This window comes from Sturnira hondurensis, unplaced genomic scaffold, assembly GCF_014824575.4.
Source record: "Sturnira hondurensis isolate 20B ecotype Veracruz unplaced genomic scaffold, ASM1482457v3 Scaffold0020903, whole genome shotgun sequence".
Lineage (NCBI taxonomy): Eukaryota > Metazoa > Chordata > Mammalia > Chiroptera > Phyllostomidae > Sturnira > Sturnira hondurensis.
Window position 1 is genome coordinate 190,298 of NW_028093534.1, and position 25,838 is coordinate 216,135.

The 25,838-nt window shown below is 54.7% G+C and overlaps 2 protein-coding genes across 3 annotated transcripts; one reads left to right on the top strand and one right to left on the bottom strand.

Annotated features, from left to right (window-relative positions):
* Nucleotides 1-696: 696 nt before the first annotated feature.
* Nucleotides 697-24,457, bottom strand: KRT7 (keratin 7). Of its 2 annotated transcripts, XM_037030924.1 has the most exons (10): nucleotides 24,060-24,457; nucleotides 22,495-22,706; nucleotides 20,382-20,442; nucleotides 19,136-19,231; nucleotides 17,581-17,745; nucleotides 15,568-15,693; nucleotides 12,298-12,518; nucleotides 10,532-10,535; nucleotides 5,695-5,705; nucleotides 697-766 (listed from the first exon to the last, which is right to left on the bottom strand). In XM_037030924.1, the coding sequence occupies exons 1-10, from the start codon at nucleotides 24,381-24,383 to the stop codon at nucleotides 706-708; spliced, it is 1,281 nt and encodes a 426-aa protein (XP_036886819.1). In that variant the 5' UTR covers nucleotides 24,384-24,457; the 3' UTR covers nucleotides 697-705. The 2 variants fall into 2 exon arrangements, with proteins under 2 accessions (XP_036886819.1, XP_036886818.1); XM_037030923.1 differs by lacking the exons at nucleotides 697-766; nucleotides 5,695-5,705; nucleotides 10,532-10,535 and adding exons at nucleotides 9,491-9,844; nucleotides 10,230-10,264.
* On the top strand, nucleotides 740-8,047 carry LOC118976428 (keratin, type II cuticular Hb1-like). The gene is made up of 9 exons (XM_037030921.1): nucleotides 740-1,141; nucleotides 3,278-3,486; nucleotides 4,136-4,196; nucleotides 5,088-5,183; nucleotides 5,671-5,835; nucleotides 5,983-6,108; nucleotides 6,373-6,593; nucleotides 6,768-6,799; nucleotides 7,289-8,047. Exons 1-9 carry the CDS (start codon nucleotides 758-760, stop codon nucleotides 7,462-7,464), a joined length of 1,470 nt encoding a protein of 489 aa, XP_036886816.1. The 5' UTR covers nucleotides 740-757; the 3' UTR covers nucleotides 7,465-8,047.
* Nucleotides 24,458-25,838: the final 1,381 nt, after the last annotated feature.

Below are 25,838 nucleotides of genomic sequence, written 5' to 3' on the forward strand. Positions count from 1 at the left end.
TAAAGAGAGAAGAGAGAGTTTTTCCCAAAGAGAGGCAGACCCTAATTAATAATAGTAGCACAAACAACAAACAAATAAGCAAACAATTATGGAGCTCTTATTAAGTGCTAGGTAGGGCCCTAAATGCTTTCCTGTCCATTATTTCATTAGGTCCTCTTAACAGCTCTCAGATGGGCACTGTTATCCCTATTTTGTCCTTGAGGAAATGCTCACTTTGCACGATCACCACAACAAAATAGAGAACTGACTTCAGACACCCCTGCCCTTCAACACACACAAACACGCACGCCCCCACACCATGTGGAGAAGCACAAATATCTAAGACGAAGGCTTCACAGCCCAAACGGTGGTTTGGTGGCCCTGGGTGACAAGGAGGGGCCGGGTATGCCCAGCTGCCCAGTTGCCCAGTCCGGGCATGGAGCCACAGATCCAGTGCTGCTCGGGCCTAACCCAGCAGAGGGGTGTAGGGGGCCGGTGCCGAGCGCACCGCGCAGGGCCGGCGGAGCTGACCGGGCACTTCCCAGCCCCATAAAGCGCGGGGAAGGGTGGGGGGCGGGTAGCAAACGCGGTTTTATGGAGGCCGCAGGGCAGGCGGCCGGCCCGCTTTGATTCCGGGCGGGACGGGGAGCAAGGGCCGACCTCCAAGCTAGTAAACGCGCTGGCTGCTCGCTCCCTCCCGGGGCCAGCAGGCAGCGATATAAGGCTCTACTCGCGGACTTCGAGGTCCAGAGCCCGCCACTGCCACCACAGCCGCGACATGTCCTGCCTGGCCTCCGGCCTCGGAGCCCCAAGTGGGGTCCGCGCCTTCAGCTGCGCCTCGGCCTGCGGGCCCCGGCCAGGCCGCTGCTGCATCACGGCCACCCCCTACCGGGGCGTCTCCTGCTACCGCGGCCTCACTGGGGGCTTTGGCAGCCAGAGCCTCTGCGGAGGCTTCCGCTCTGGCTCCTGCGGCCGCAGCTTCGGATACCGCTCTGGCGGCGTGTGCGGACCCAGCCCGCCCTGCATCACCACCGTGTCGGTCAATGAGAGTCTCCTCACGCCCCTCAACCTGGATATTGACCCCAACGCGCAGTGCGTGAAGCATGAGGAGAAGGAGCAGATCAAGTGTCTTAACAGCAGGTTCGCTGCCTTTATTGACAAGGTGTGTGTTCTTGATCAGCCCTTTCCTAAATCTTCAGGTGCTGGGCTGGGCACTGAAGGGGAGTCAGGGGCAGGAGGGACATGGTCCAGGTGGGCTCCCCACAGGTGGAGGAAATGGACACAGATCCAGAGCACAGGCAGACACAGAGAGATGTGTATTGGGCAGGGCTCTTGATTTGATAGCACTGTGGTACACAACCTCTGTCCGGGCAGGTAGGGTCGCCACAGACAAGGTGGGTGTTCTTGAGCTCGCCCTTCCAGAGCCTGGAAGTCCGGGGAGAACCTGGGAATTCCCAGGCAGGCAGTCGCTCTAGAAATAGGAATAGGAAGTGCTGGTATTTTACGTGGTCATTTTAAGTGGTGCATTCTCCTCTCACAAATGTTTCCATACTTGAGATTAATGGAGAAAATTCCACTGAGTGCTAATATGTCTTTAACATCCCTGTAACACTTGCTGCTCTCCCACTTTTAACAAAGAGAGCAAGCCTCCGATTCAGAGCTGTCTGGGGCAACAGCTTCAACAACAATTTGTTTATGATTTCCTTTTACAAATGCATAGTGATAATGGTTTTACAACTCCAACAGTAATGTAAAGTTACTCCTTTAACCCCATTTAAGTGTGAACGTTCAGCAAATCCATTTATAGATAAATCATAAATAAAATAATACAAGGGGATGGCAAAATTTTGAAGTCAACCTGTGAAGGGTTCATATTTGAGAATTGCTGCCACCCCAGTCCAGCCCTTACAGTGCAAACAGAATAGAAAGGAGACAGGGCACGGGGCCTGCCCAAGGGCCCACCCACAGTGGGTGGCAGAGCAGGACTCCAAGCCTAGGCTCTCTCCAGCTCCCCAGGCCCCAGAAGCTGAAAGTCCCAAAACTTGGGGTCAAGGGCCCCCTTCCCCCCATCAGGAGCTGCTCCACCTCAGCAGACACTGCACCCTGAGTGTGCTGGTGCTCACACCTGGGACAGGTGTCCAGGAATGGAGTTTGGAGAGGCTCCTGGCCTAGGAGCAGGCAGCTGGGCTCCATGCCCAGCTTCTCCGCTGATTTGCTGTATGACGCTGGGCAGCGGTGTCCCCTCTTGGCCCCAGTGTTCTCCACACCAGAGCTGTGTGTGGTGCAGTGTGGGAGCTGACCATGACTTTGAAAGGGAAGATGAGAGACAAGGCAGCCATGAGACTCCCCACCATGCTGGATCCCCATCAGCTAAGACCACCTAAAGTGATCTCTTATAATATCAGCAGTCCTGGTTCCCTATTTCTGGGCATTTGTTCCAACCAGGGAGTTCCCAGCTGCACTCTATGGAGTTGGATGAAAGGATGCCAGGACAAAAGGCAAGGTAACATCTCACCTCCAGCAAAATACATGAGAAACAGGAAACTGGAGCCAGGGCCTAGTCACGTTTTCGGATGTCCTTTCTCGCCAGCACATGGTTGCCACTGCAACTCTCCGAGTTGAATGACTTCCAGTAATGGCCTGCATGCTTCATTTCCCTACAGTTCTCACCCTCCCTACTTCCCCAAATCTCCCCATTCACATTACCTGCCCGGCTTCCAGAGCCATCTGAGTGTCCAACATGAAGTTTTGGCCACTTAAGACCAGAAGCCACCCACCCCTGTTCCTCTCCGGAACTCAGCCACCCTGCTTGGTGACAGCCTTCCCTTCTGACCTCCGCAGCTAGGAAGCCCTTCCCACCTTGACCATCCATTCAAACTACTGCTCATCCAGCCCCAGCCTGGCCACTGAAGACATAGATAAAGGAGCCATAGGCCCTGCCCTGGGAAAGCTCAGAGTAAAAGGCTTCCATCCTAGTTTATCCTTCCACCCCTGCTCTACATTCCTTTCCTTCAGGAGGCCTTTGCTGACTGTAATCCAGCACAACACATATACCCCTGTTTCTCACTCATCCCATCCAGGCCCACCTGAACAGACCCTCACCAGGTCTGAACAAGCAACCAAGAGACGAGGACTCTGCCCGTGTGTCCTCAGGCCAGGGGAGCCCAGCAGGGTACCCTGCTGTCACCCCTGGCCTCTGCACAACTTGCTTCCTGTTCTATCTTGACTCCACCTGCTCTCTGAGAAGGGCTGGGGATGTTGACTCCTCCCACCGACTGTTCTCCCACCTCCACACCAGGTGCGCTTCCTGGAGCAGCAGAACAAGCTGCTGGAGACCAAGTGGCAGTTCTACCAGAACCGCAAGTGCTGCGAGAGCAACCTGGAGCCCCTGTTTGAGGGCTACGTCGAGACGCTGAGAAGGGAGGCCGAGTGCGCGGAGGCGGACAGCGGGAGGCTGGCCTCAGAGCTCAACCACGTGCAGGAGGTGATGGAGGGCTACAAGAAGAAGTGAGTGCATCAGGAAGAAGGAGTTGGAGAAGAGAGATGGTACTAATTCAGAGCAGGGTAGATTTGGATTGGACCACAAGAGGAACTTTCTAAGAGGAAGAGAACAGTAACAAGAAGTTTGTGGGGAAAATTTTTTTTCTGGGATGGGAATTTAAACATTCAAGAGTCTAAGCTGCCCCAGTTACCTCATTATTGTGAGCTTATTTCATTAATCCCTCAAACATTTGTTGAACATCTACTCTATGTTCCAAGTGTTGTGTTAGGCCCTGAGGGGGGGGAAGGATAAGAAAGTAATGAGAAGGGGTCCGGGGGGATATCAGAACCAGGGCATCGTTCTTGCCCCGCCTTGGAGTTGCAGTCCAGAAGCAGAGAGAAGGCCTAGGGAAACATGCAAGGCACCCACCCTGGCTCACATCATGTGTAAGAATTCCCGATTCAGGAAGAATATTGGGTGACGTGGGTTGGTTTGAGTGACAAGAAGAAAGAGATGAACAAGGTGCATCCTAATCCAACACTCTTTGATTCTATGACCCCCTCCAAATGATCCACTTCCTGGAGTGTGTTTGTCTAGGCCTTAATTCTCCTTTATTCTCTCCAAATCCTAACCTATTGAAGTTTTAGCCACTGAACCTGTGCTCTTTGTCCCCAGGTATGAAGAGGAGGTTGCACTAAGGGCCACTGCTGAGAATGAATTTGTAACCCTAAAGAAGGTGAGTGACCCCAGAATACTCATCCTGCAACTCAGAACCAAGGGCGGAGGCAGGAGGGAGCCATCTGTAACTCAGAGAGGCTGAGCGCCTCCCCCAGGATCCCACACCCCACCCTTCCCTCTGTTCTTTTACCCAAATGCCCCAGTGCTCCCCGTGGCCCCGGACACCAGAGCACACTGCCTGCTTCAAGCAGGGCAGGCTTCTTTTCTGTCCGAGGCAACTCCCATCTGCTGATGGCTTCCGGCCTCCTTCTGCCTGTGCCTGGCAGAGAGTGGGCACTCAAAAATACTTATGGATGAAAAAGTACACTCATGCAGGGGAAGATTACATCCTCAGACCAGCAAGAGTTGGGAAATGCATGAACAGGGCCATTGTGCCTCACCTTTTAGACCTGACTCAGCACACGTGCCATCACGTGGACTCTCACCGGGTCCTTCCAACCTCTTCCATGTGAGGAAACAGGCTCAGAGGCCAGGGCTCTTGCCCTGTGTCACAGTGGCTTGAAAGGAGCAGAACTGATCCCTGAGACCTCTTCTCTGACCACCAATCTAGATTTCTTTCTGCAAGATTCCAGAGCAGAGAGGGGTGGGGCATCATTAGAATTCACCCATCTTACACTGGATCTTAAGCTTCAGTGATGGTACAAGATGTGGATTCTAGAGGCATCATCCCAGTGGGTACCAGAGGATGTGCCTGGACACCTCAGGGTCTCCCTCCCTGACCCAGACCTGCTCCTGACCCCTCTCACTGCAACAAGGACTTTACCAATGCCCCCATGCCAGGCACTGGGGTGACCAGCGGAGGGGGGTCTCCAGGGAGTTCACCTCCCTGGTGGGAGGAGCTCTGTGTCGTCCCCTCAGTGAGACTCCTGTGCCACTCTCTGTCCTCTAGGACGTGGACTGTGCCTACCTGCGCAAGTCAGACCTGCAGGCCAACGCGGAGGCCCTGACCCAGGAGATTGACTTCCTGCGGCGACTGTATGAGGAGGTGAGGGGGGGCACAGAGCGGTGGAGCAGCATGGAGGATATGAGTTAGACGCTGGGAAGCACTTGCTGCCACTTGGCTTTTGAACCCCTTGCGTTGGGGGAGTGCAGAGCAGAATTGAGATACCTGAGGCAGGTTTACTGTCACAAGGTGAAGAAGTCTAGTTTGATGTCTTATCTGCCATGGCCCAGACAAGCTAGAGTCCCTGGTTAGTGTGGTGATGAGTAAGTTCTGGTCGTACACCCCAAGGATCCAGACAGGGAGCCCTGACAGAAGTCAGACACCGGCCTCAGACATGGGCTCCACTCAGCCTGGGACCCTGGGTCTGAGGTGCATGGAGAGGTCCCTGGGGGGAGGGATAGACCTCACCTTGGAGGCTGGGGCTTCAGACAGTGAGTCTGGGAAGAAGCAGAGGAAGGGAACAGGGAGGGGGTGGGCTGCTGAGAGCAGGGTTCTGGTCAAAGAAGCTCTTACACTCCTGCCGCCACAGGAGATTCGCCTCCTCCACGCCCACATCTCAGACACCTCGGTGGTTGTCAAAATGGACAACAGCCGGGACCTGAACATGGACTGCGTCATTGCCGAGATCAAGGCTCAGTATGACGACATCGCCAGCCGCAGCCGGGCTGAGGCCGAGTCCTGGTACCGCAGCAAGGTGAGTGCCCAGCACCCCAGCAGGAGGGATGCTAAAGGGGCCCCGGAAGGGCATACAGCTCTCAGGATGGGGTGGCAGATGAGCAAGCGCCGGGGCTCAGTGGAATGACATATCCTTTGTCCCATGAGTGTCTCTGCTTCCCCATAGTGTGAGGAGATGAAGGCCACAGTGATCCGTCATGGGGAGACCCTGCGCCGCACCAAGGAGGAGATCAATGAGCTGAACCGCATGGTCCAGAGGCTGACAGCCGAGGTTGAGAATGCCAAGTGCCAGGTACGGATCCCCTGTGCCCTCAGTCACCAGAAGGCTGGGGCCTAGCCAGGGTCCCACAGGCAATATAGACCTCGCCATTCGTTCTCTGGTCCATTTACGTGACTAGGGTTGCAGGTTGTGGTCACTCAGGGAGACCTAGGCAATGAAGGTGAGAGGCCTGTTTCTGATATGATCCCAACAGGGTTCAAGAGACTGGACACACCCAGGAAATAGGCTGAGAGACTTGGGAATCCTAACCCTCCTTGTTCCCTTCTGGGTCCCCAGAACACCAAGCTGGAGACTGCAGTGACCCAGGCAGAGCAGCAGGGTGAGACAGCCGTCAGCGATGCCCGCTGCAAACTGGCCGAGCTGGAGGCCGCCCTGCAGAAGGCCAAGCAGGACATGGCCTGCCTGCTCAAGGAGTACCAGGAGGTGATGAACTCCAAGCTGGGCCTGGACATCGAGATCGCCACCTACAGGCGCCTGCTGGAGGGCGAGGAGCAGAGGTGGGGCCCATACCATGGGAATGGTGTCTCCTCAATCTTTCCAAACTGTGCTTAGAGCCAGGAATGTGTGTGCATGTTATTTTCATGTAACTTGGGTCAGGATTACTTGGAGGAGAGAATTTGCAAGCTTTACACTACCCCAACTAATTTTGATCTCTCTTCTGTCCCCACAAGATTGTGTGAAGGCATCAGTGCTGTAAATGTCTGTAAGTAATCTATACTATGGGTTCTCTAATAAGGACAAACTTTTTCTTAAAGAGCTAGATAGTAAATATTTTAGACTGTGGGTCATGCAGTCTGTCAACTAAATTCTGTCGTTGTAAGGTTAAAGTAGTCACAGCCATAAGCAATACTTAACAAATAGACCTGGCTGGGTTCCAATAAAATTTTATTTACAAATATACAACCACAATTTGAAGGCGCTGGAAGGAAGGAGTGGAATGTGGCAGTGAATGATTATAACTTGAATAGCTATTTCTGCCTGTAGGGAGGGCCTGAGCACACAGTTTACCAAGGATGATCCTTGAGGTTAGACTGTGAGAAGGACTGCCCAGATATGAGGGGGAGCCAGGAATAAAAATTAAGGGGAGGAGCTCTGAACAAGAGAAGTGGGCTCTGGTCAGCAGGCAGGAGCCATTGCCTCCACTCCTACCCGCACAGGGACTAAGTCCTGCCCTCCCTACCCCTCTTCACAGGTGTCAGCAGCTCTCGGGGCGGGGTAGTCTGCGGAGACCTCTGCGTGTCGGGCTCCCGGCCTGTGACTGGCAGCGCCTGCAGCGCCCCCTGCAGCGGGAACCTGGCGGTGAGCACCGGACTGTGCGCGCCCTGCGGACAGAGCTGCCCCAGCGGCCGCCTGGTGCGGTTTGCATAGTGCCTCCGACCCTGTGCAGATAACGCTTGGAGAGGGAAAGGCCCCCAACTCCAGCAGCCGGCTGGTGGCTCTGAAAGTGCATGGGCCTCCGACAGACAAGCCTTGCAACTAGTCGGCCTGACCTGCTCACACTGCTGCCTTAGTTTCTTGCTCCTCATCCCCCGCTCCCCCTTCCTGTCTCTTCATTTCTTCCAAAGAGGTGGGGCTCTCTGTGCTGGCATGTCTTAGCAGCTCTTCCCCACCCCCAAGAGTCTGAACAACTGACTTTCTTGAAACCTTGGGCAATGGTCCAGTCCTGACTGGGCTGTTTTGGACTTGGACTTCTGTGGCTTTTAAGGGCTGGCCCCAGGGTGCTACTGGTGTGTGAGTGTTTGTGGTGCTGTGCCTCCCCTGCCCTCTAAACCCATGCACAGCCCTGGCCTGTGTGGTTCAGTTGTCCTGTAACCAAGGGATTGCAGGTTTGATTCCAGGTCAGGGCAGATACCTGGATGCAGGTTCGTCCCCCATCCAGGCGCATAGGACCCCCAGTCCAGATGCATGCAGGAAGCAACCAGTCCATGTTCCTCTCACACTGGTGTTTCTGTTTCTCTCTCGCACCACCCCTGCTCCACCCTTCCTCTTTCCCTTCCTCTCCAAAAGCAACGGGCAAGGGGAATGTCTTCTGGTGAGGAATAAATAAATAAATAAATAAATAAGCAAACTCATGCTCAATGCGGGTTGTGTCCCCCAGGGGACAACTTTCTTTGGCCGCCTGGGCTCCCTCTTCCTTTCCCCGCACTGGCCTCCACGTTTCCAGTGAACCTCGGGGGTCATATATAAGGCCCCAGAGACCTCCCTGTGGGCATGTGTGCTTACTCCTCTGACTTCTGGCCTGGTTTTCACCCTGACGGAGACCACAGAGGAGCTGTTCCCAGCCAGAGGCAAAGAGGGCTGTCTCTGAGGCACTCTACCCACGGTGCCTGACTTCCACATCCTAAAGGGTGCAGGGGCATGGGCCGGCAGCCCCCAAACCCAGACACACAGAAGGAGCTGGAAGGGCAACAGGGAGGAGCCTTAGCAAAAAGGGGGAGGGCCTGGCTCTCCCGATACCTTGAGTGGGGACCCCATCACTTGGGCTGCTGGGACTCCAAGTGTCCACTTCCTTCACTCCCCTACGCCACCCCTACCTCAATATGTGAAAATTCCTGACCATGGATCAAATATAGACTCCTCCCACCCTTAGAAACCAACATTCCCTTGATAGACCCCACCCCCCACCACACACACCACCACTCCTGGAGGGGCTCAGACACAGAGACCTCCCACCACCTCCCCAGCACCCACCACAGGCTGATGTCCATCCTGGATGGACATCCCCAAGCACAGACCACAGAAACACGCCCCAGTTACACAGAGTCCAGGTCAGAGACCTGACACATGGGTGCCCCAGTCAGTGCATGCCTACACACAGAGGTACCCTCAGGAGCCCAGACATACAGACTGACCCTCAGCCCATGGACCTAGGGCAGAACCACTACCAGGGACGCAGACTCTACCCCCTCTTCCAAACACACTTGGACCCCCTCCCACTGCCACCACCCCCACAGAATTCCAGATCCAGAAAGCCCCTCTAGGGCCTCAAAACACACACTGTCCAGGGCCCCAGGGCCTGGCAGACAAAGCACCTGGAAGGGCTGAGAACGGCTCCTGGGCACTGACTGGTTCACCAGGAAACCAGGGCCTGAGGAATGCACTCTGTCAGCCCCGCCCCCTCAGCAGGAGAGGACCCCGTTGCCCACTTCCTGGCAGAGCCAGAACTTCCCCGGAGGTCGCCAGGTGTCGCTGGGGATCGAGGAGCTTCTTCAGAAGACTTGGAACTGGCCGTAGCCCTGGGAGGGGGCCAAGCCTCACACCCCAAAAGAGCCAAGTTCCTTAGAGCAGCACCCCCAGTCTCCTGCACAAGAGGCTTCCAGTTATGGGAACAGACCCGCCGTCTCCAGGGCTCCTCCCTCCCCACCCACTCTCTGCCCAGCCAAAGGAAGCCAGGTGCCAGGTGCTGGCCATGGGCTCCCCCAGGCCTCAGAAAGAGACTTTATTGGAAGCTATTCTGACATCATTTTCCAGACCGGTTTGCAGTCTTGGGGCCACGGACAGGACCAGGATGGGAGGGAATCTTCTTGTGACTGTGGGGGAAGGGATGTGGGTCTCCCCATATGTGGGGCTCAGTTAAGGACACTCCTGTGAGTGGCAGATGTGGTCCTCACGGAATAGGCCTTGTTGGCTCCACTGGAGAATCTCAGGGCATTGCTGCCCATAGTTCCTCCAAAGGCCAGCCCACTGCCACCACCGGTTCCCCCATAGGTCACTCTGCTGCCGCCACCACCAGTGGTGTTCACCACAGCTGGGAGAGAAGAGAGGGGGACTGTCAGCAGGGGCCCACCCCTGAGGCCCCATCCCTGCCCTCCACCCCACTCTCCTGCTGTGGCTGCCCTACCCTCTGCCCCAACCATTACTTCCCTCTCCCACCGCCCACCAAGGGCCAGCCCAGAAGGAGCCTTGGGCAGTGGGGGATGGGGCATGTCCCCTGCCTGGCCCTGTCCAACCCTGCCCTCTTTCAAGACTTCCCTGGGCCCTTAAGTCTGGTGGACTGGGAGCTCTAGGGCACCTACTGGAAGCTATTGAAGGTAAAGAGGCTCCAGGTCCCCAGGAGGCCCAGCCAGTGTGCCATCCTATAGACCCCACCCAGTCTGGTGACCACGAGGGGTGGGCCGAAGCCAAGGACTTACAGATGTTCAGGGTTCCCACTCCATCTCCGTTCAACCTGAGGGTAGAGGACAGACCTGTGAGAGCAGCTCTCCCCTCAGCACAGGAGGAGGCACTCCCAGGCACGCCGGGCCCCATGCAGGACTGGTATTCTTTCCTGTGCCCCCACACTACTGGCCTTCCTTCAGCCTTGCTGCAAAATGAGCAAGGGGGAATGGCCGCCAGGGTTCACTTAGGCCGCCCCCATCCACTGGCTACATGACCTTGGGAACCTCTTAGCGCCTCCACTTCCTCACCTATAAATAGGGCCGAACTTAGTCAGTACCAGCCTCACAGGGTTGTCTGCGAGGATTAAATGACATAATTCACCTAAAGCTCTGGGCACACAGAATTCGGTAAATGGTAGCCGCTCTGACTATTACATCGATAGCTGCCTCCCCCCTCCCAGTCATAAGATCCTCAAAGTGAGCTGTAGCTTACTGATTACTGTGTCTCCAGACCCTGCCTGAGTTCTGGCATGTAGTGATTAATATGTGTCAAAATAATTAGTGTACTGTTGACTGAGAATGCAGCTCCAGCCGGGACTGAGGAGGGAGTGGGGAGTTAGGTGGGCTGGCTTTAGGCAGCCTGTGGGGCTGAAACACTTCTTGTATTGGAAATTAAAAATTCACCCAAGACAGCTGGGTGTGTTTGCTTTGGGACACACAGCTCCATTGTCACCAAGACCTTGCGCTTGAGGATGAGTGTAGGGGAGAGGGCACCTCACATTTGTACAGGGAGTGAGGTAACCACCTGGTCTCAGCAGCCCCAAGTCCAGGGGGCCGAGTGAAGGCCAAGAGCAAGAGATGAGTATAATAGGAGGCTTCCAGCCTCTAGTTCAAATGCCGCTGCAAGTGCTGGGAGTTACTGGCAGCCATGGGGCAACAATTGCATTCAAGGATTCGATTCCCAAAGAGCTCAAAAGGAGGGAACCTGAATGTCTCAGGCTCCAGTGATTTGTGTGATTTTTCTTTTCTGATCCTAAATAAATATTCATTTTCATGCCTAACTTTGTATTTGTAAATTTGTATTCGTAACTTTGTATTCCTAACAAAAGGTCCCCCAAATTGGATGAGTTTCTAAATCCTAGACCTGCCCCTGCTCCTTCCTCTCCACTCCATTCATTACCCTTCTCTGTCCCCAGCCCTCTGGGATAATGCTCAGGAAAGAAAAAGTTCTTTGTAAGCTCAGCACTCTATAGGTCCAAGTTACTGGTCTCTGAGGGCTTCCTTTGCAGATGTTTTGTCTCCTCTACCCCTCTGCAAGCTCCCTGAGGGCAGAAACATGTCTTACATATTATCTATTTCTGTTGGGTTCGAACAAGCCAAACCGTGATGAGACCTACTTCCAGGCCTTTGCCGATGCTGTTCCCTCTCACCCTCACCAAACCCTGACCTTCCCCCAAGGCCCACTCTAAAGCCATCTATTGGCTGATTGAATCAACCAACCCATCAAGGTGAGAATGAAAGCATAACTTCATGGACATAGCTTCTCTGTCTTTCATGAAGAATTCCCTGAGACTTACCCATCCTAGCCTCCTCTCAGACTGCAGGTGAGTATGCAAATATCTCTGGAGACAGGGAGAAACTAACCTCCTCCACCACATTCAGTCAATACCACATGACTTAGCACTTTGTAGAGTGAGAAAAAGCCTGGAGTTATGGAAGATGCTTGAACGAGAAATCAGCAGAGCTTGACTGCACCCCAGCCCTGTCCCCTCAATTAATAAAACTGAACCATAGTTTCCCCTCTGTATTAACACCATCTGACCTGTTTACCTGAATGTGTTCTAAGGATCAAAGAAGATGACCCTGCTAATGGCCACACAAATGAAGTTACTACTTCAGCTTTACACTGAGCTTTACACCACATGGTCTTTCCTTCTAGGTCATCTCATCAAGGGCAAAGAAGTAAGTGTCAGCTGTACCCTCCCTGCACCTCCCACCTCCAGGACCCTGCAGAAGAGGGTACATAGGAAATGCTTGTTGATGGATGAATGTCAAGCCCCAGGCCCCACTGAGCCCTAGAAGGATCCCTTTCTCAGTTTCTCACCGGCTCTCCTCGCCCTCCAGCAGCTTGCGGTAGGTGGCGATCTCCACGTCCAGGGCCAGCTTGATATTCATGAGTTCTTGGTACTCACGCAGCTGCCGGGCCATGTCCTGCCTGGCTCGCTGCAGGGCAGCCTCCAGCTCCTCCTGTTTGGCACGTGCATCCTTGAGGGCCAGCTCCCCCTGGTCTTCAGCCTCAGCAATGGCGGCCTCCAGCTTGGCACGCTGTGGGCAGGAGAGGAGCTGTGAGGCTGGGGCCAGCCTCACCAGTCACTGTCTTCCTGCCTCCCTGTCCTATGGCAAGCACCTGGGCAACTTACTTATGAGGCTTCTTTGGCATCAGCCTACTTCCCCAAGCATGCCAAGGATGCCAAGGGTTAAAAACATGGGTTCTGAACCTATGCACCCCAATGTTCATAGCAGCACAATTTACAATAGCCAAGTGCTGGAAACAGCCTAAGTGCCCATCGGTAAACGAATGCCTCAAAAAACTATGGTACATTTACACAATGGAATACTACGCAGCAGAAAGAAAAAAGGAGCTCCTACCATTAGCCACAGCATGGATGGAACTAGAGAGCATTCTGCTAGGTGAAGTAAGCCAGGTGGTGAAAGACAAATACCATATAATCTCACCTATCAGTGGAACTGAATCAACAAAACAAACAAGTGAGAAAAATAGTACCAGAGACATTGAAATACAGAACAAACTTGTATTTGTTCTTTACAGTAACCAGAGAGAAGTGGGGAGGGAGATAATGAGGGAAAGAAGGGGAAGGGTCATCAAGGAACATGTATACAGGACCTGTGGACAAAGACAATGGGCGGGTAGGACTGAATGTGGGAGGTGGGGGTGGGTAGAGCACGGAGAGTAGTGGGACAAAATGGGGACAACCGTAACTGAACGACAATAAAAAATGGGTTCTGATACCCAATGCCTAGGTTCCAATTCTGTCCCTGCCACTTACCAACTATGTGATCTTAGATAAAACAACCCTTCTAAGCCAAAGTCTTCTCTTTTTATTTTTTCCCTCACCCAAGGGCATTTTTTTACTGCCTTTAGAGAGAGAAGAAGGGAGAAAGTAAGGAAGAAAGAAATACATCAATTGGTTGCCTCCTGTGTGTGCCCAGACTGAGGGTCAAACGATCCCAGACCAAGGATCAAACCCACAACCTGAGTATGTACCTGTTGGGGAATCAAACCCATAGCCCCTCGGTTCTAGGACGATGTTCCAACCAACCAAGCCATACCAGCCAGAGCCAAAGTCTCCTCTTTTCTAAAACAGCAATAATCAGAGTGTCTACCTCACACAGATATTGTGAGAATTAAATGAGGTAATACACCAGTCCTTGGCACAGTGTCCAGCACACAGTAAGCACTTAATAAATGCTATTACGATGTGCAAATGCCCAGCTCCCCATCCCCGACGAGAGCACCTCCAAAGCCACTGGATCCCAGTTAGGTTCTCAAATTTCAGGCAGTTGATAAGAACCAAAACCACCTTCAAAACAGATACCAGTTTGAAACAAGGGGGACTTGGAGCAGAGACACTACTTGGAACCCCCACGCCCAAAATGCATGATCAACAGCCCCCAGGGTTTGGGAGGAGTAATCAGATTCATGATGGACCTGCCCAATGACTGCCACTTCCTGCCTGGCCTTGGCCTTCCCTGTGTGTAGCTCACCCTCCCCCCCCCACCAGGAGCTTATCTAGTGCTGGGCCTCCTCTTGTCAGCTCAAAGGACCACCATTCCCACACCTACCCCAGTCTCCTTCTCCTTTCTTCTCACCCACCATTCCTGGCCCTCAGATCCTCTCCCCTCAGCTTATGTACTCAGCCTCTCTGCCCATCCCCTCCAACCCTCCTAGGGAGGCCCTCTGATGCTCTCTGCCCCTCAACCACCTCCCCTGTTATACTGCTGCCCCTTGGCCAAGCCCATCCCACGCTCTCTGGGCCCCTCAATGGTGGCAGACACTCCAACTCTGAGGCCTGGTTCTGCCCTGTTGTGTGAGAGGATACCCGGATGTGACAGAAGCTGCAGGGTTTGGGGCACATGCCATTCATTATGCTGAGTCTCCTCACTGGCCTGGAGGCTGGCTTGCTTCCCTGGTGATTCATGGCCCCACATCTGTGCCAGGAGGCAGCCTCCGCCCTCATATCAACAGGCCTTCAGGGTTCAAGGGGAGGACATTTCTGGGAAAACCACCTCCGCATCCCATCCTCCCAGCTCATCTGGAAGTTAGGTCTCTGAAGCTGCCACACTGGTCACCTTCCCTCCCTCCCCACTGCAAACACCTGCTCAGGTTTAGCTGCCCCTCCCTGCCCGGCCCCCTACTCGTGCCTCCACCACGGCTTAGAAGACCCTTCCCTCATCAACACCCCCACATCAGCTTCACAGCATGTTCTCCCATCAGTCTGTCGTTGGAGACCTTTGCCCTAACCGTGCACCAGATGCTAGGAAGGGAGGAGCAGTGAACCAGACAAATGGGGCCCCGGCTCTAAGGCATTTTTTATATTCCAGTGTGGGGCACAATCAAAACACTTAATAAGACAGAACATTTCAGGCAGTGATAGGTGCTTCAGGGAACTTCAGACAGACTACTGATAGATTAGCTTGGTGGTTGAAAAAGCTATCGCAGAGATCTTTTGTCCTAAACCCCAGGGATAGGAAAGGGGCAGCCACATACAGAGCTGGGAGAACCACATTCCAAGTAGAGGGAACACCAAGTGCAAAGGCCCTGAAGCATGCAGATGCCTGGCAAATGCAAGGTACAGGAAGTGGGCTAGTGTGGCCGGAGCACAGCGAGTGAGGGAGTGGTGGAAAGTGAGGTCAGGATTGGCACGGGCCTTGTGAGCAGTAGTGAGGGTTTCTGTTGGCCGCTGTCCCCGTTTCCCACAAATGTGAGCTCCCAGGTATACCATATTGCACACAAAGCTAAGCGCAAGGAGAGAGCTCAGTACCAGTTTGGTAACAAGGTGGTTCTTTTCTGGCCAGCAAGCCTAAGGCTTCTTCCATAGGCTGTATGCTCAGCTAGGATTCCTCTCCTCCGTTTGGCCTGAGCCAAAACCTGGCCAAGAACATTCTGTCCTAGAGCTCTCACAAGTGGGTCTGAGCTGCACCAGCCTCTGCCTGGTGGGGCGGTGGGGGAGGGGCTTGGGAGAGGGGCAGGGCTGACACCTGTGCCCCCAGTCTCCTGCTCCTGATTGTCAGCTGGCTACCCTGCCCATGCCCTAAGAAATAGGGAGAGGTGAGGAGGAAGGCTTGTGCCCACCTGGTTCTTGATGTTGTCAATCTCAGCCTGCAGCCTCTGGATGGCCCGGTTCATCTCCGCAATCTCATTCCGGGTGTTCCGGAGATCATCTCCATGCTTCCCAGCCTGGGCCTGAAGGGTCTCAAACTGGACCAGCCGCACAGAGAGGTATGGCAGTGGGTGAGTGATGATCACAAGGGACTTGTCCCTCTCCCCACCCAAGGAAGGCCCCAGGTTCTGACTGACCAGCCTGTTTGGCTTATCTTCCCAGGGAGAGACAGTCTGACTCCCAGCAGCCCTCACCCAGTGCTCAGAAGCCAGGCATAGGGCAGTGGGGTGGCTCAGGAGCTCAGTTTCCTCCCAGCTGGGACAGAGAGGACAAGGATGGCTCCTGGGGCCCCTCACCATTGATCCCGGGGCTCTTCCCATTCCCATCACACCTCACTGGTAGAGAACCTCTGGAAGTCTGAGACCCTCACCTATCAAGCTCTTCCTCCTCAGCTGTTGTAGACCACACTGCCTGGTTCTAGGAATCGTATCTCGACCCCTTGTGGCTAAGGGCTAGCAACGACCTTTGGAATGTGAGCTGCATGAGGCAAAGCTTGTCTCTGGTAGCAAACACTGCCTCAGTTTTCTCTCCCTGCCCCCAAAGCTTGGTCGGAAGTCAATGACGGGTAAGACCCCTCACAGCGGGGGGCAACCTAAGCCAGACTCGATCACTTGGGAGGCCTTCGTGGAAGGATTGGGGCGGCTGCAACAAAGAGGGAGCAATGGACTCTCGCCCTCTGGCTCTGACATAGCCCGAGGGCTCTGACATAGCCCGAGTCCCTTGTTCTCTGTGAGAAGTGCTTCCTGGCTCTAATCCCCTTAAGCCTGAATACCTATTGGGGACAGGTGCAGCTCCTTGCCTTGCTAGAGCGTGTCCTGGGGAAAAATCTGGCATCACAAAGATTTCCTGATAAACCTGTGAAATCTGCTCTGCTAAGAGTGCTTTCATTCATATGTTAACAGTTCAAGCAGGAAACCCTAAAACTCTGTTCCTGACAGACTCTGACTCACAGTAAGCCCTCAGATTTCTTTGAAATGTTATCTACTGTTTGATCCTTGCTGCCCTGTATTCCTGTGTACTAGAACCCAATAAAAGGCCCTGGAGGAGGGGGCTCAAGGCCTTTTTCTCCTCGGAGAAACTGGCTGCTGCTGGCCTTTTTCCCCTGAGAAACTGGCCACTGCTCATGGCCTTTTTCCTCTAGGAAAATGGCCACTTCACCTCCTTAAGCAGATCACATCATGTCTCGGTCCTATTTACTCTCATCAGTGGCACCCGGGGGACTTTCGAGGAAAGTCGCCCCCACACTCAGCATCACCCACTTCACAGATTGGGAGAGAGAATCCCAGGGAATGACGGCATTGCCCAAGGGCCACACAGCAAATCTGAGCCCAGGTCTCCTGCTGGCATACCTTGTGCTCACTTGTGCACCGTGGATGACTCCCTGTAAGCTGCTTTAAACCCTGCCTCAGGGTCCCTCCCACAGCAGCGCCCCACCCACTCCCTCAGCACCTGCACAGTCAGCTGTGCTGCCACCATATGGTACCTGGTCTGCGGCCTTTGGACCCTGCTTTCCCACCTACTAGCTGTGTGGAGTTAGGCAAATTACTGAACCTCTCTGAGCCTCAGCCTTCTCATCCACATATAAAATGGGGATAATACAGTGCCTACCTAGTAGGGCTATTCTGTGGGTTAAATGAGTCGGTACAGGCAAAACATATGAAACACTAAGCACTTGCCACATTTTGGCCATTATAGTTACTAAACCATGTCCACTTCCTCTGCCCTGCCCCCCCCCCATGAGGGAAGGACCCTGTCCTTTGCTTCCTCTTTTTCCCAGGACACCAGAGAACACCACAGACTTAAACACCAGTGCCTGTCAGACCAGTGAGACCAGGCCCTAAAGGCTTAAGAAAGGGTAAGGAGTAAGAGAAACTGCCACCAAGGACCCTGCAGGAGGAGAGAATGTGTCCCCGGTGGCTACACACCTTGGTCTGGTACCAGGTCTCAGCCTCGGCCCGGCTACGGTTGGCGATGTCCTCATACTGGGCCTTAACCTCGGCAATGATGCCATCCAGGTCCAGGGAGCGGCTGTTGTCCATGGAGAGGACCACGGAGGTGTCGGAGATCTGGGCCTGCAGCTCTGACAGCTCCTGTAGGGACCAAACAGAACCTGAGGACTTGGGGCAGGACCCACCCTGTACCCAGGCCCATCCTGGGATTCCCCACACACCAGGGAAAGAAAAAGTTAGAAGAGGTCAGGTGTGAGTCACCAGGCAGGGAGGGGCCACAGACCAGCACCTGCTAAACGGTCCATCCCGCCCGGGGTTCCCTGAAGAGCCCACCAGCAGCTTCTGAAATAAGAGTCTGGTGGGATTACAGCTGGCAGAAAAGTGAGAGGGGTTGGGAGCGGTGGTGGCCCCTCTGTGAGGTGCTGCCCAGGGACATGAGCTCTACTGTTAAGGGGGTTGCTGGTGGGTGAGTAAAATAAGTTCTATTCTGCCCAATAATGAAACACTCTGCAGCCTTTAAATCAGGTGATATGGCTGTATTTATGGTCAGGGACATATACCCATGACATATCATTACATGGAAACAGTATGGTTCTATTTTTATTAAAATATATGTTTCTATAGCTCTGTATATATGTGCACAGAAAAAATCTGAAAAGGTAGATGATAAGAGAGGGTGTAGGTGACTTATTTTTTAATTTTATGCTTTACTTAATTTTCTGGATGTTTTGCAAGGAGCACACATTTTATAATGAGAAAAAATATACACAGATAGACGCACAAATATATATGGCATGTGACAGACATATGAAGACCTGCACTAAGATTAAAAATGCTCAGAGAAAGCCTCAAGGATCCAGCCCCTTGGAAGTTCACTCTGAGAGGCTGGTGGAGAAGGACTATTCAGACACAGACAGGACTGAACTGAGAAATGAGAATTGTATGTAGGGCCACATGTAATTATGTCCCAGATCAGTCCTGCCAGATGACTGGCCACCCTTTCTTCCTCCTAAGGCCAGAGCCTCACACTGATGGGAGTAAAAAGGATGTTAAATCTTGTGAGGGAAAGAGCGGAAGCCCAGGGCAGGGCAAAGGTGGGAGGCAGAGGATGAGATGGGAGGGTGGGTGGACGCGCCTCCCGCCTAGTTCCTTTGGTGGACACTCTCACGCCCTCCAGTCTCCCCTGACACAGGCTACCTCACCTGCCCCACCCAGCCCACCAGAACTCCAGCACAGCTGGGGACCCCGTCACATCCTCCCGGCTCCTTTGGCCCCTCCCTATCATACTTCCAGACAAACGGCCGTTCCACATCTGTAAAAGGCCAATCCTGACAGACCCTGCCACCCTGCTCTGACAAGGCCAGCTCCTCCTGAACTGCCCACCATCAAGGACTCCTGAGTCCAGAAAGGATAACGAGCAGGACAAAGGCAACCCCCACACAGTCAGCACACACCCAGACTAGCCCAGAGGCAGGGGGTGGACCAGATGGCCCCCTGGTTAGGATGTGCCTCCCAGCCCTGAGGTCCTCACCGTTTCATAGAAGCTCCTGAGGAAGCTGATCTCCTCATTCAGGCCATTCGCCTTGGCCTCCAACTCCACCTTGTTCATGTAGGCAGCATCCACATCCTGGTGGGAGGGGGCAGGCACGTGGGGTAAGAAGTACACAGACCATTTAGCAAGGGTGGGAGTAAGCCAGCACTGTCCAACCTCAGGGCCAAACACCACTGCCCTACCAAGAAGCACACAATTTCTCCAGGCTGCCTGATGTGCCCACAGCAGGAAATTTCCTCTACTCGACCCTCCCAGGCTGCATAACAGGCCTCATCTCCAGGGAGCCCCAGGCCCAGAGTGCCCTAAAGCCCCAACCCAGCACTTCACCAGTTCCTAAAGGCTTTGGTGGTCTGGACACACCCCTGGTTCTGCCACCTGCTACTAGCTACATAACCTTGAACAAATCACTTTGATTCTATGAGCTTCAACTTCTGATCAGGCGAATAAGAGAGCATAAAACCATTCAGACTCCAGGGCACCAGTCTCAGATGAGTATCTAACATGCAGCATGGCTGATTCTGGCTTAGGCGGGCCCCAGATGACACCGCAGGTCCAGATGATGTCTGGATGCCTTCCAGCCACACTTTCCTTTGGTTAACTCCTGTGGGTAGCACCCACTTGTACCCATCCCTGAACCCCAAGGGCCAGCACTCTGGGGGCAGGCTGCATTTACGGGGATTGTCCTGAAAAACTCAGCGGCTCAGCGAATGTGCATTGAATCAGAATCTTAAATTGAGTCCCTCTTTCAAGGTCTTCCAACTTCAGCTTGTACATCTCAAGGGACAGGAACTTACTCTGCCTCAAGGCAGCCTGTTCCATTCACTCAGCAAATATTTCAGGCCTGCCACGTGCTACCTTGTCTGTAATGAAATGTTGGGACTATGACTGAACATGTCCTTATTTGGAGTTGGAATCTCCCTTTCTAACCTTTACCCTTTGGTATTAATTCTAACCCCTCCAGGCCCAGAAACAAGTCTAGCAACTAACCAGACACACACACACACACACACACACACACAGTGCACATACACAAGACAGGCTCTGCTATAAGGGCCTGACTTCCAGACCTCTCCTTCTCCCAGCCCATTACTCCCTTCTCACAGTCCCCCAGGCCAGACATTGGCCATAGGTCCCTACAAGTTGCTCAGGTCAGAGGGCCATCCCATGTGATCCCCTGTCCCCTGTGCTCAGACAACATCCCCGACTCTCCTACCCGTCCCCTCACCTTTTTCAGCAACACAAACTCATTCTCAGCTGCCATGCGCCGGTTGATTTCCTCTTCATACCTGCAGTAGAGGGGGCGGGCGAGGTGTCAGCGCAGCTTTGCCTCCATCCACCCTCAGATGCAGGTGTGAAAGTCTATGCTGCACCACCCTCACCTTCTCCTTAATGACACGTCTGGAAAAATAAGTGTCAGCTATGAAACCCAACGTCCCTGACTTTTTGATTGCTAAGGCTTTGAGGCTTGCCATGGGATGGGGATGGGAGAGCAGGGGACACGTGAACTCAAGGACAAAGTCTGCATATTCTGGGAGAAAGCAAAGAATAAAAGCCATGTCTACGGACCGCTTCGTGTGGGGCCTTCCCTGTTCTGAGCTTCCTGCCCATTAACTCATTTAATCCTCAAAATGATCTTACGACAATGGCACGGTGACTAGCAGGGCAGCAGACAGAGGCACAGAGAGGCCGAGTAATCTGTCCAGTCACTGAGCTGTGAAGTGGCAAAGCCCAGACTTGAGACCTGGAAGCCCGACTCTAAGCCCTGGCCTTAACCATTATCTAACCCTTCCGCCTGAGGGGGAGGAAGGGGCCTGAAGAGGAGGAACCTTGTGGAATGGGGTGGCAGCATACAGTCTTGGAATAACCAGGCCCCAACTGCGTGGTCTGGTCCCATGGCCCCTCCCATTTCTCTTTCTCCCAAGGAGCCAGCCCCACCCATAGGAGGACACCAGCAAAGCAGGGCACAGAGCAAGAGAGCAGGTGGGCTTAACCTAGGATTTATTTGGAAACTTAAATAAAAAGTTGTCAGAAACAGAAACTCAGCAGTGCCCAAGAGCTGCTGGGGAGCAATTATGGTGGGAAGCAGGACGTCTGGGCAGACAGAGGCCCTCCGGGATTCCCAGCTCTCAAGGTCTCACTCCCTCAAGTTCCGTGGAAGAGTTATGGAAGTATCCTCCAGGCCGTCTGTGCACCGCTGCCTCAGCGATGTGCCGCAGGGCCCAGAGAGTGTGCAGATGGGAGTTTCCAGGCAGCTGCACACAGGGCCCTCCCTGTGCCTCCCTCAGCCCCAGCCCAGCGCTCAGCCTGGCTCCACAGGGAAGCTCTGTGGGCTTTGGGGTGGGGAAAGAATGAGCGCCCACATCTGCAAATGCACAGAACAAAAGGCCTTCCCTGCCCAGCACCTGTCTCATTCCACCTGCCGTGAGATTTGGCCTGTCGACTGTTGCCCCAGGGCAGCAGGGGATGGGCACTCTCCACAGAGGCCTTTGTTTGTTCTGCCTCTAGTCAGTGCCAGCGTCCCTGCTCTGGCTTAGTAGTCACGCACCTCCAGACAGAGCACAGAACACACTCACCACCCCCCTGCCCAGGGTGCAGGCATGCCAGTGCGGGGAGCAGCCCAAGCCTAAAGCTCTGGTTTCTATTCAAGGAGAAAAGAAAGCTCAGTACGTGTCTCAAAGGCCTGTCCTCAAAACCCCAGCCCTCCGGGCCCCTGCACTCCCTGCCCCTTCTCACAGCCTCCTCCTCGTCCTGCCCAGATCACACCCCACATCAGCCTCTACACCCCCTCTCCTGGCTCACAATGGTCATTCCCTCTCCTTGCTTCTCTCTAGCCCAAATTGGTTCCATGGCTCCTCCTGGGAATCGGGGGTCCAAATTTCACGTCCCGGTTCTCCCAGTGATCTGCCCCATGTGAGCTCAGTCAAGTCCCTGGACCTCTCTTGTCTCTAATTCTTCACCTGAACAAAATGAAGTTGCTCTAGAATAGTCGGTGAGAGTTGCACAACTTCAGAAGTACATCTGTGACGCCTTCTGCCCTACCCTCTTTTGGGGTCCAGGTCAGGCACCCAAAGGACGGGCAGGTCAGGGCTGGGCAGAGATATTTCACTGGGAGCAACTCAGGAGAAAAGACCAGAAAGATGTGGAGGCACCCTCCAGAGACACAGGGACTAGGACTGGCAGGGAATGTGTTAGTCAAGACCCTTCATGGGTTAGTGTACTCAGCAGCTCCCCCCCGCCCCAACCCAGAGGGGACTTGCAGGGGCCCAGCTGATTGGCCCAAGACAAGGGACAGATGGAACCCCTCCCACACCCCCACAGGTCACAGTGGGCGGCAGTACTTATTCTTGAAGTCTTCCACCACATCCTGTGTGTTCTGAAGCTCCATCTCCAAGCGGCTGCCATCCATCTGCAAGGCCTCAAGCTGTTTGCGCAGGCCAGCTATACGGGCTTCAAAGATGCCTGGGAGGCGGCTGCTCTTGACAGACTTCTGCTCCTGAAGCAGAGCCCATTTAGTCTCCAACAGCTTGTTCTGCTGCTCCAGAAACCGCACCTACAAGGGAAATGGAGGAGGAAACTCCTGAGCAGCAGACCACACTGCCCACAGTGGGGTTGGGAGGGTCTCCAGCCACCCAGCAGAACCCATGCTCCTACTGGCTGTTTCTCCAATCTTGGATCCCAGCCCTTGGCCCTCTCCTCCAGGAAAATAACCGTGGATAAGCCTCTTCTCCAGGACTCTCTGTCTCGAGTGTCTTAGAGGGTGACCCAGGGGTCAGGTGTACCTGGTTCAACAGTGTGCCCTGGCACTGTGCTTTAAGGTCTCCTCCCTCCTACACTCCACATTGAATTACAGGGGATCTCCACCTCCCTCCCTGATGGGGTTCCCCTTCCTGCCTGCGTCCTGGGCCCGACCTGACCAGCCTCCTGCCTTCGGGCTGGAACCTGTCTTTCCTCCCTCAGTACCCTCTCTCCCCTTCTTCCCTCCAGCAAGGCCTCAGTACAGGGCACTACAATCTGGTCAGTGTAAAATGAGCACCTATGTTGTGACCCTGGGGCCCAAAAGCCCCTAAGGAGTACCCTGTATGACTGTGGGTGGGAAGCAGGCCTTCCCAGAACCAGCAGCTCAGGGCATCAGGCCCTGGGGGTTGCAGACAGTGAGACAGAGGAAAGGAATTCGGGTCTGGGAGGCTTCAGCAGAACCTGAAGGACGTGTATGGTCAGCATGGTGAAAAAGAAGAGGACATTGGAGGCTAGGGAAGTGGCGGGGGTGGAGGGGGGCATACACGAAGGAAGGCGAGAGAAGGCCTGGTCTACGTCTAAGGGAGGAGGCCCTGGCAGCAGAGCCCCGCGGGGCTAGCCCTTCGCTCAGGGGTGCAGACCCACCTTGCCCCCCATCTAGACCCCACCAGTCAAGCCTGCCTCCTCCCTCCCAACACCCATTGTCACTCCCCACTCCCGCCCCCTGGAACCCAAACAGCAGGAAAAACACCTCCCAAGTGTCCCTTCCCCCTCATTGCCCCCAAATGGGCTGTCTCCAAAGAAAGTTATAACCTCACTCAGTTCCAAACACCAAATGGAGGCGGCAGGACCAGGTAGGGTGGAGGGTGCGACGGGGAACCACCCTGCCTCCCTCCAGCCCTTTATTTTTTAGCATCTGCCTGGAGGTAGAAAGTGGGGGTGAGGAGAGCCTTCTCAGCTGAAAAGGGCGTTTCACCCCTACCTCACCTCTGACTCCACACAGCCCCCTCACAGGGAACAGGGCCCAGAAAGAGAGGAACTCTTGGCCCTGGCCTCCTGATGTTGGCGAATAGAGAGACTCGTTCTCCCAGCGCCTAGCTCAGTAGCCGCTTGGCCTGGGCCTGGCCTGGAGCGAGGCATGGCTCCCAGCAGGTTGCCTCAGGCTCACCTTGTCGATGAAGGAGGCAAACTTGTTGTTGAGGGTCTTGATCTGCTCACGCTCCTCCTGACGCGCCTGCTGGATGGAGGGGTCAATGTGCACCTGCAGCGGGGTCAGCAGGCTCTGATTGATGGTGACCTGGTGGATACCGGGGCCCACCGGATCCCCGTAGGCAGAGTGCACAGCCACACGCGGCCGCAAGGTGCCCAGGCCATAGAGGCTGATGCCGCGGGAGGCGCCGGGGCGCACCGAGCTCAGGCGCACCTGGGCACCGCGCCCCGGGAACGTGGCGGAGCGCGAGCTGAAGACTTGGGAGCTGAAGTGGGTGGACATGCTGGCTGCACGGGGCGGACCTAGCAGTGGGCGAGAGGGAGCCGAATTCGCTGACCTTCGGAGTACCTGGCTGCTTTTATCCGCTAGGCTCCGGCCGATCGCCTTACACAGGTAGGGGCGGGGCTGGCCGCCTGCCACCTTTCTCTGCTCGCCCCCTCCGCCCCTCCCAGGGCTGTGCTTCCGCCCTCTGCGCCTCCCACCCGGCCAAGCCCAAGCTTTCCGTCCAAACTCAAACAGTCCAGAGTGGGAAGGAGGGCTGCAGTCCCCCAGAGCGGTAGGAAACAACGGCCTGAGCCCAACTCAGTCAGGGGAGCTTCCTAGAGGGGTTTGGCCGGGGGGTGAAGATGTCTGGATTCCTGAGGCCAGGGTGGAGAGATCATGCCATGAAAAACTGGCGGAAGAGGTGAACAAAAACCCTCTAGTCCAAGAGTCCACTCCTACCCACCCCACCCCCAGACTACTGAAAGCCGGAAAAGCGCTCCCTGACGGCCTCCCTGCAAATGCAGCTCCCCCTTGAGAAATCAGCCCAGTTCTTGCGTTTTCTGACCCCAGGGTGTGCCTGGCCTAGCCGGTTTCCCTGGCCCTATGCCCCCAACCCAGTTCTATAGGGAAGGCAGGCCGAGCGGGGTATGAGCCCCCTTCTCACAGCTCTCCTCCCCCATCCAGTGGGCATGTGAAGCCCAGAGGCAGGTGGGAATGGTCACCCTGCCCACCATGCGCCTCCGTAGAGGAAGGGGACACTGCGTGTATTCGGGACACTTTGAGGATGTCTGTTCACTTCTGCGGGATTTCTCTGCACGCACAGCCTACAAGTGCGCTGTTGTTGGGTGCCTGTGTTTGGCGGAGGGAGTGTCTGCGGACGCACACCTGCAGTTGGTACCCTTGTCTGAGTGTGTGCCTCCAGCTGCCCTCAAACGCTCCTCCCCACCCCCTGCCCCTGCCGTTTTTCTGTTTAAAAGTTCCCGGCAGTTTCAAACCCAGCCCCAGATGGGCATAAACCCTGGGCTAGAACATAGAGGACTGGACACAGAGACGGCTGAGCTCGGGCCTCCAGCCACACTGGCCAGGCCCTCTTCAACGCCCTGCAGCCATTTTCTCCAGACCTAGCGCAGACCTAAGAGAGGAATTGCCCTGAGGAGCCTTTGGAAAAGACAGCTGACAAGCCTGTGGTCACCTTTATCCTCCTACTAGCCCCAGCCAATGAGCAGGCCAGGTTGTTACCTCAGAACAAGCCCTTTTCAGGCCCAGGGCTCAACCTCCCCTTGAGCAACATTTCCCCATTCCAGGGCCTGCCCAGCCCCTCCCTGCAGCATTCCTGGTGACTTGGTCCTTGACCTTCTCTTCCCGTCTGCATTCACAGGCCAGGCCGTGAGCCCACTCTGCACATTTTAAGTGCCCTCTGAAGGGCTTTACAAGAAGCTGTCAACACAGAATGAGAATCAGAATTCCTGTTCC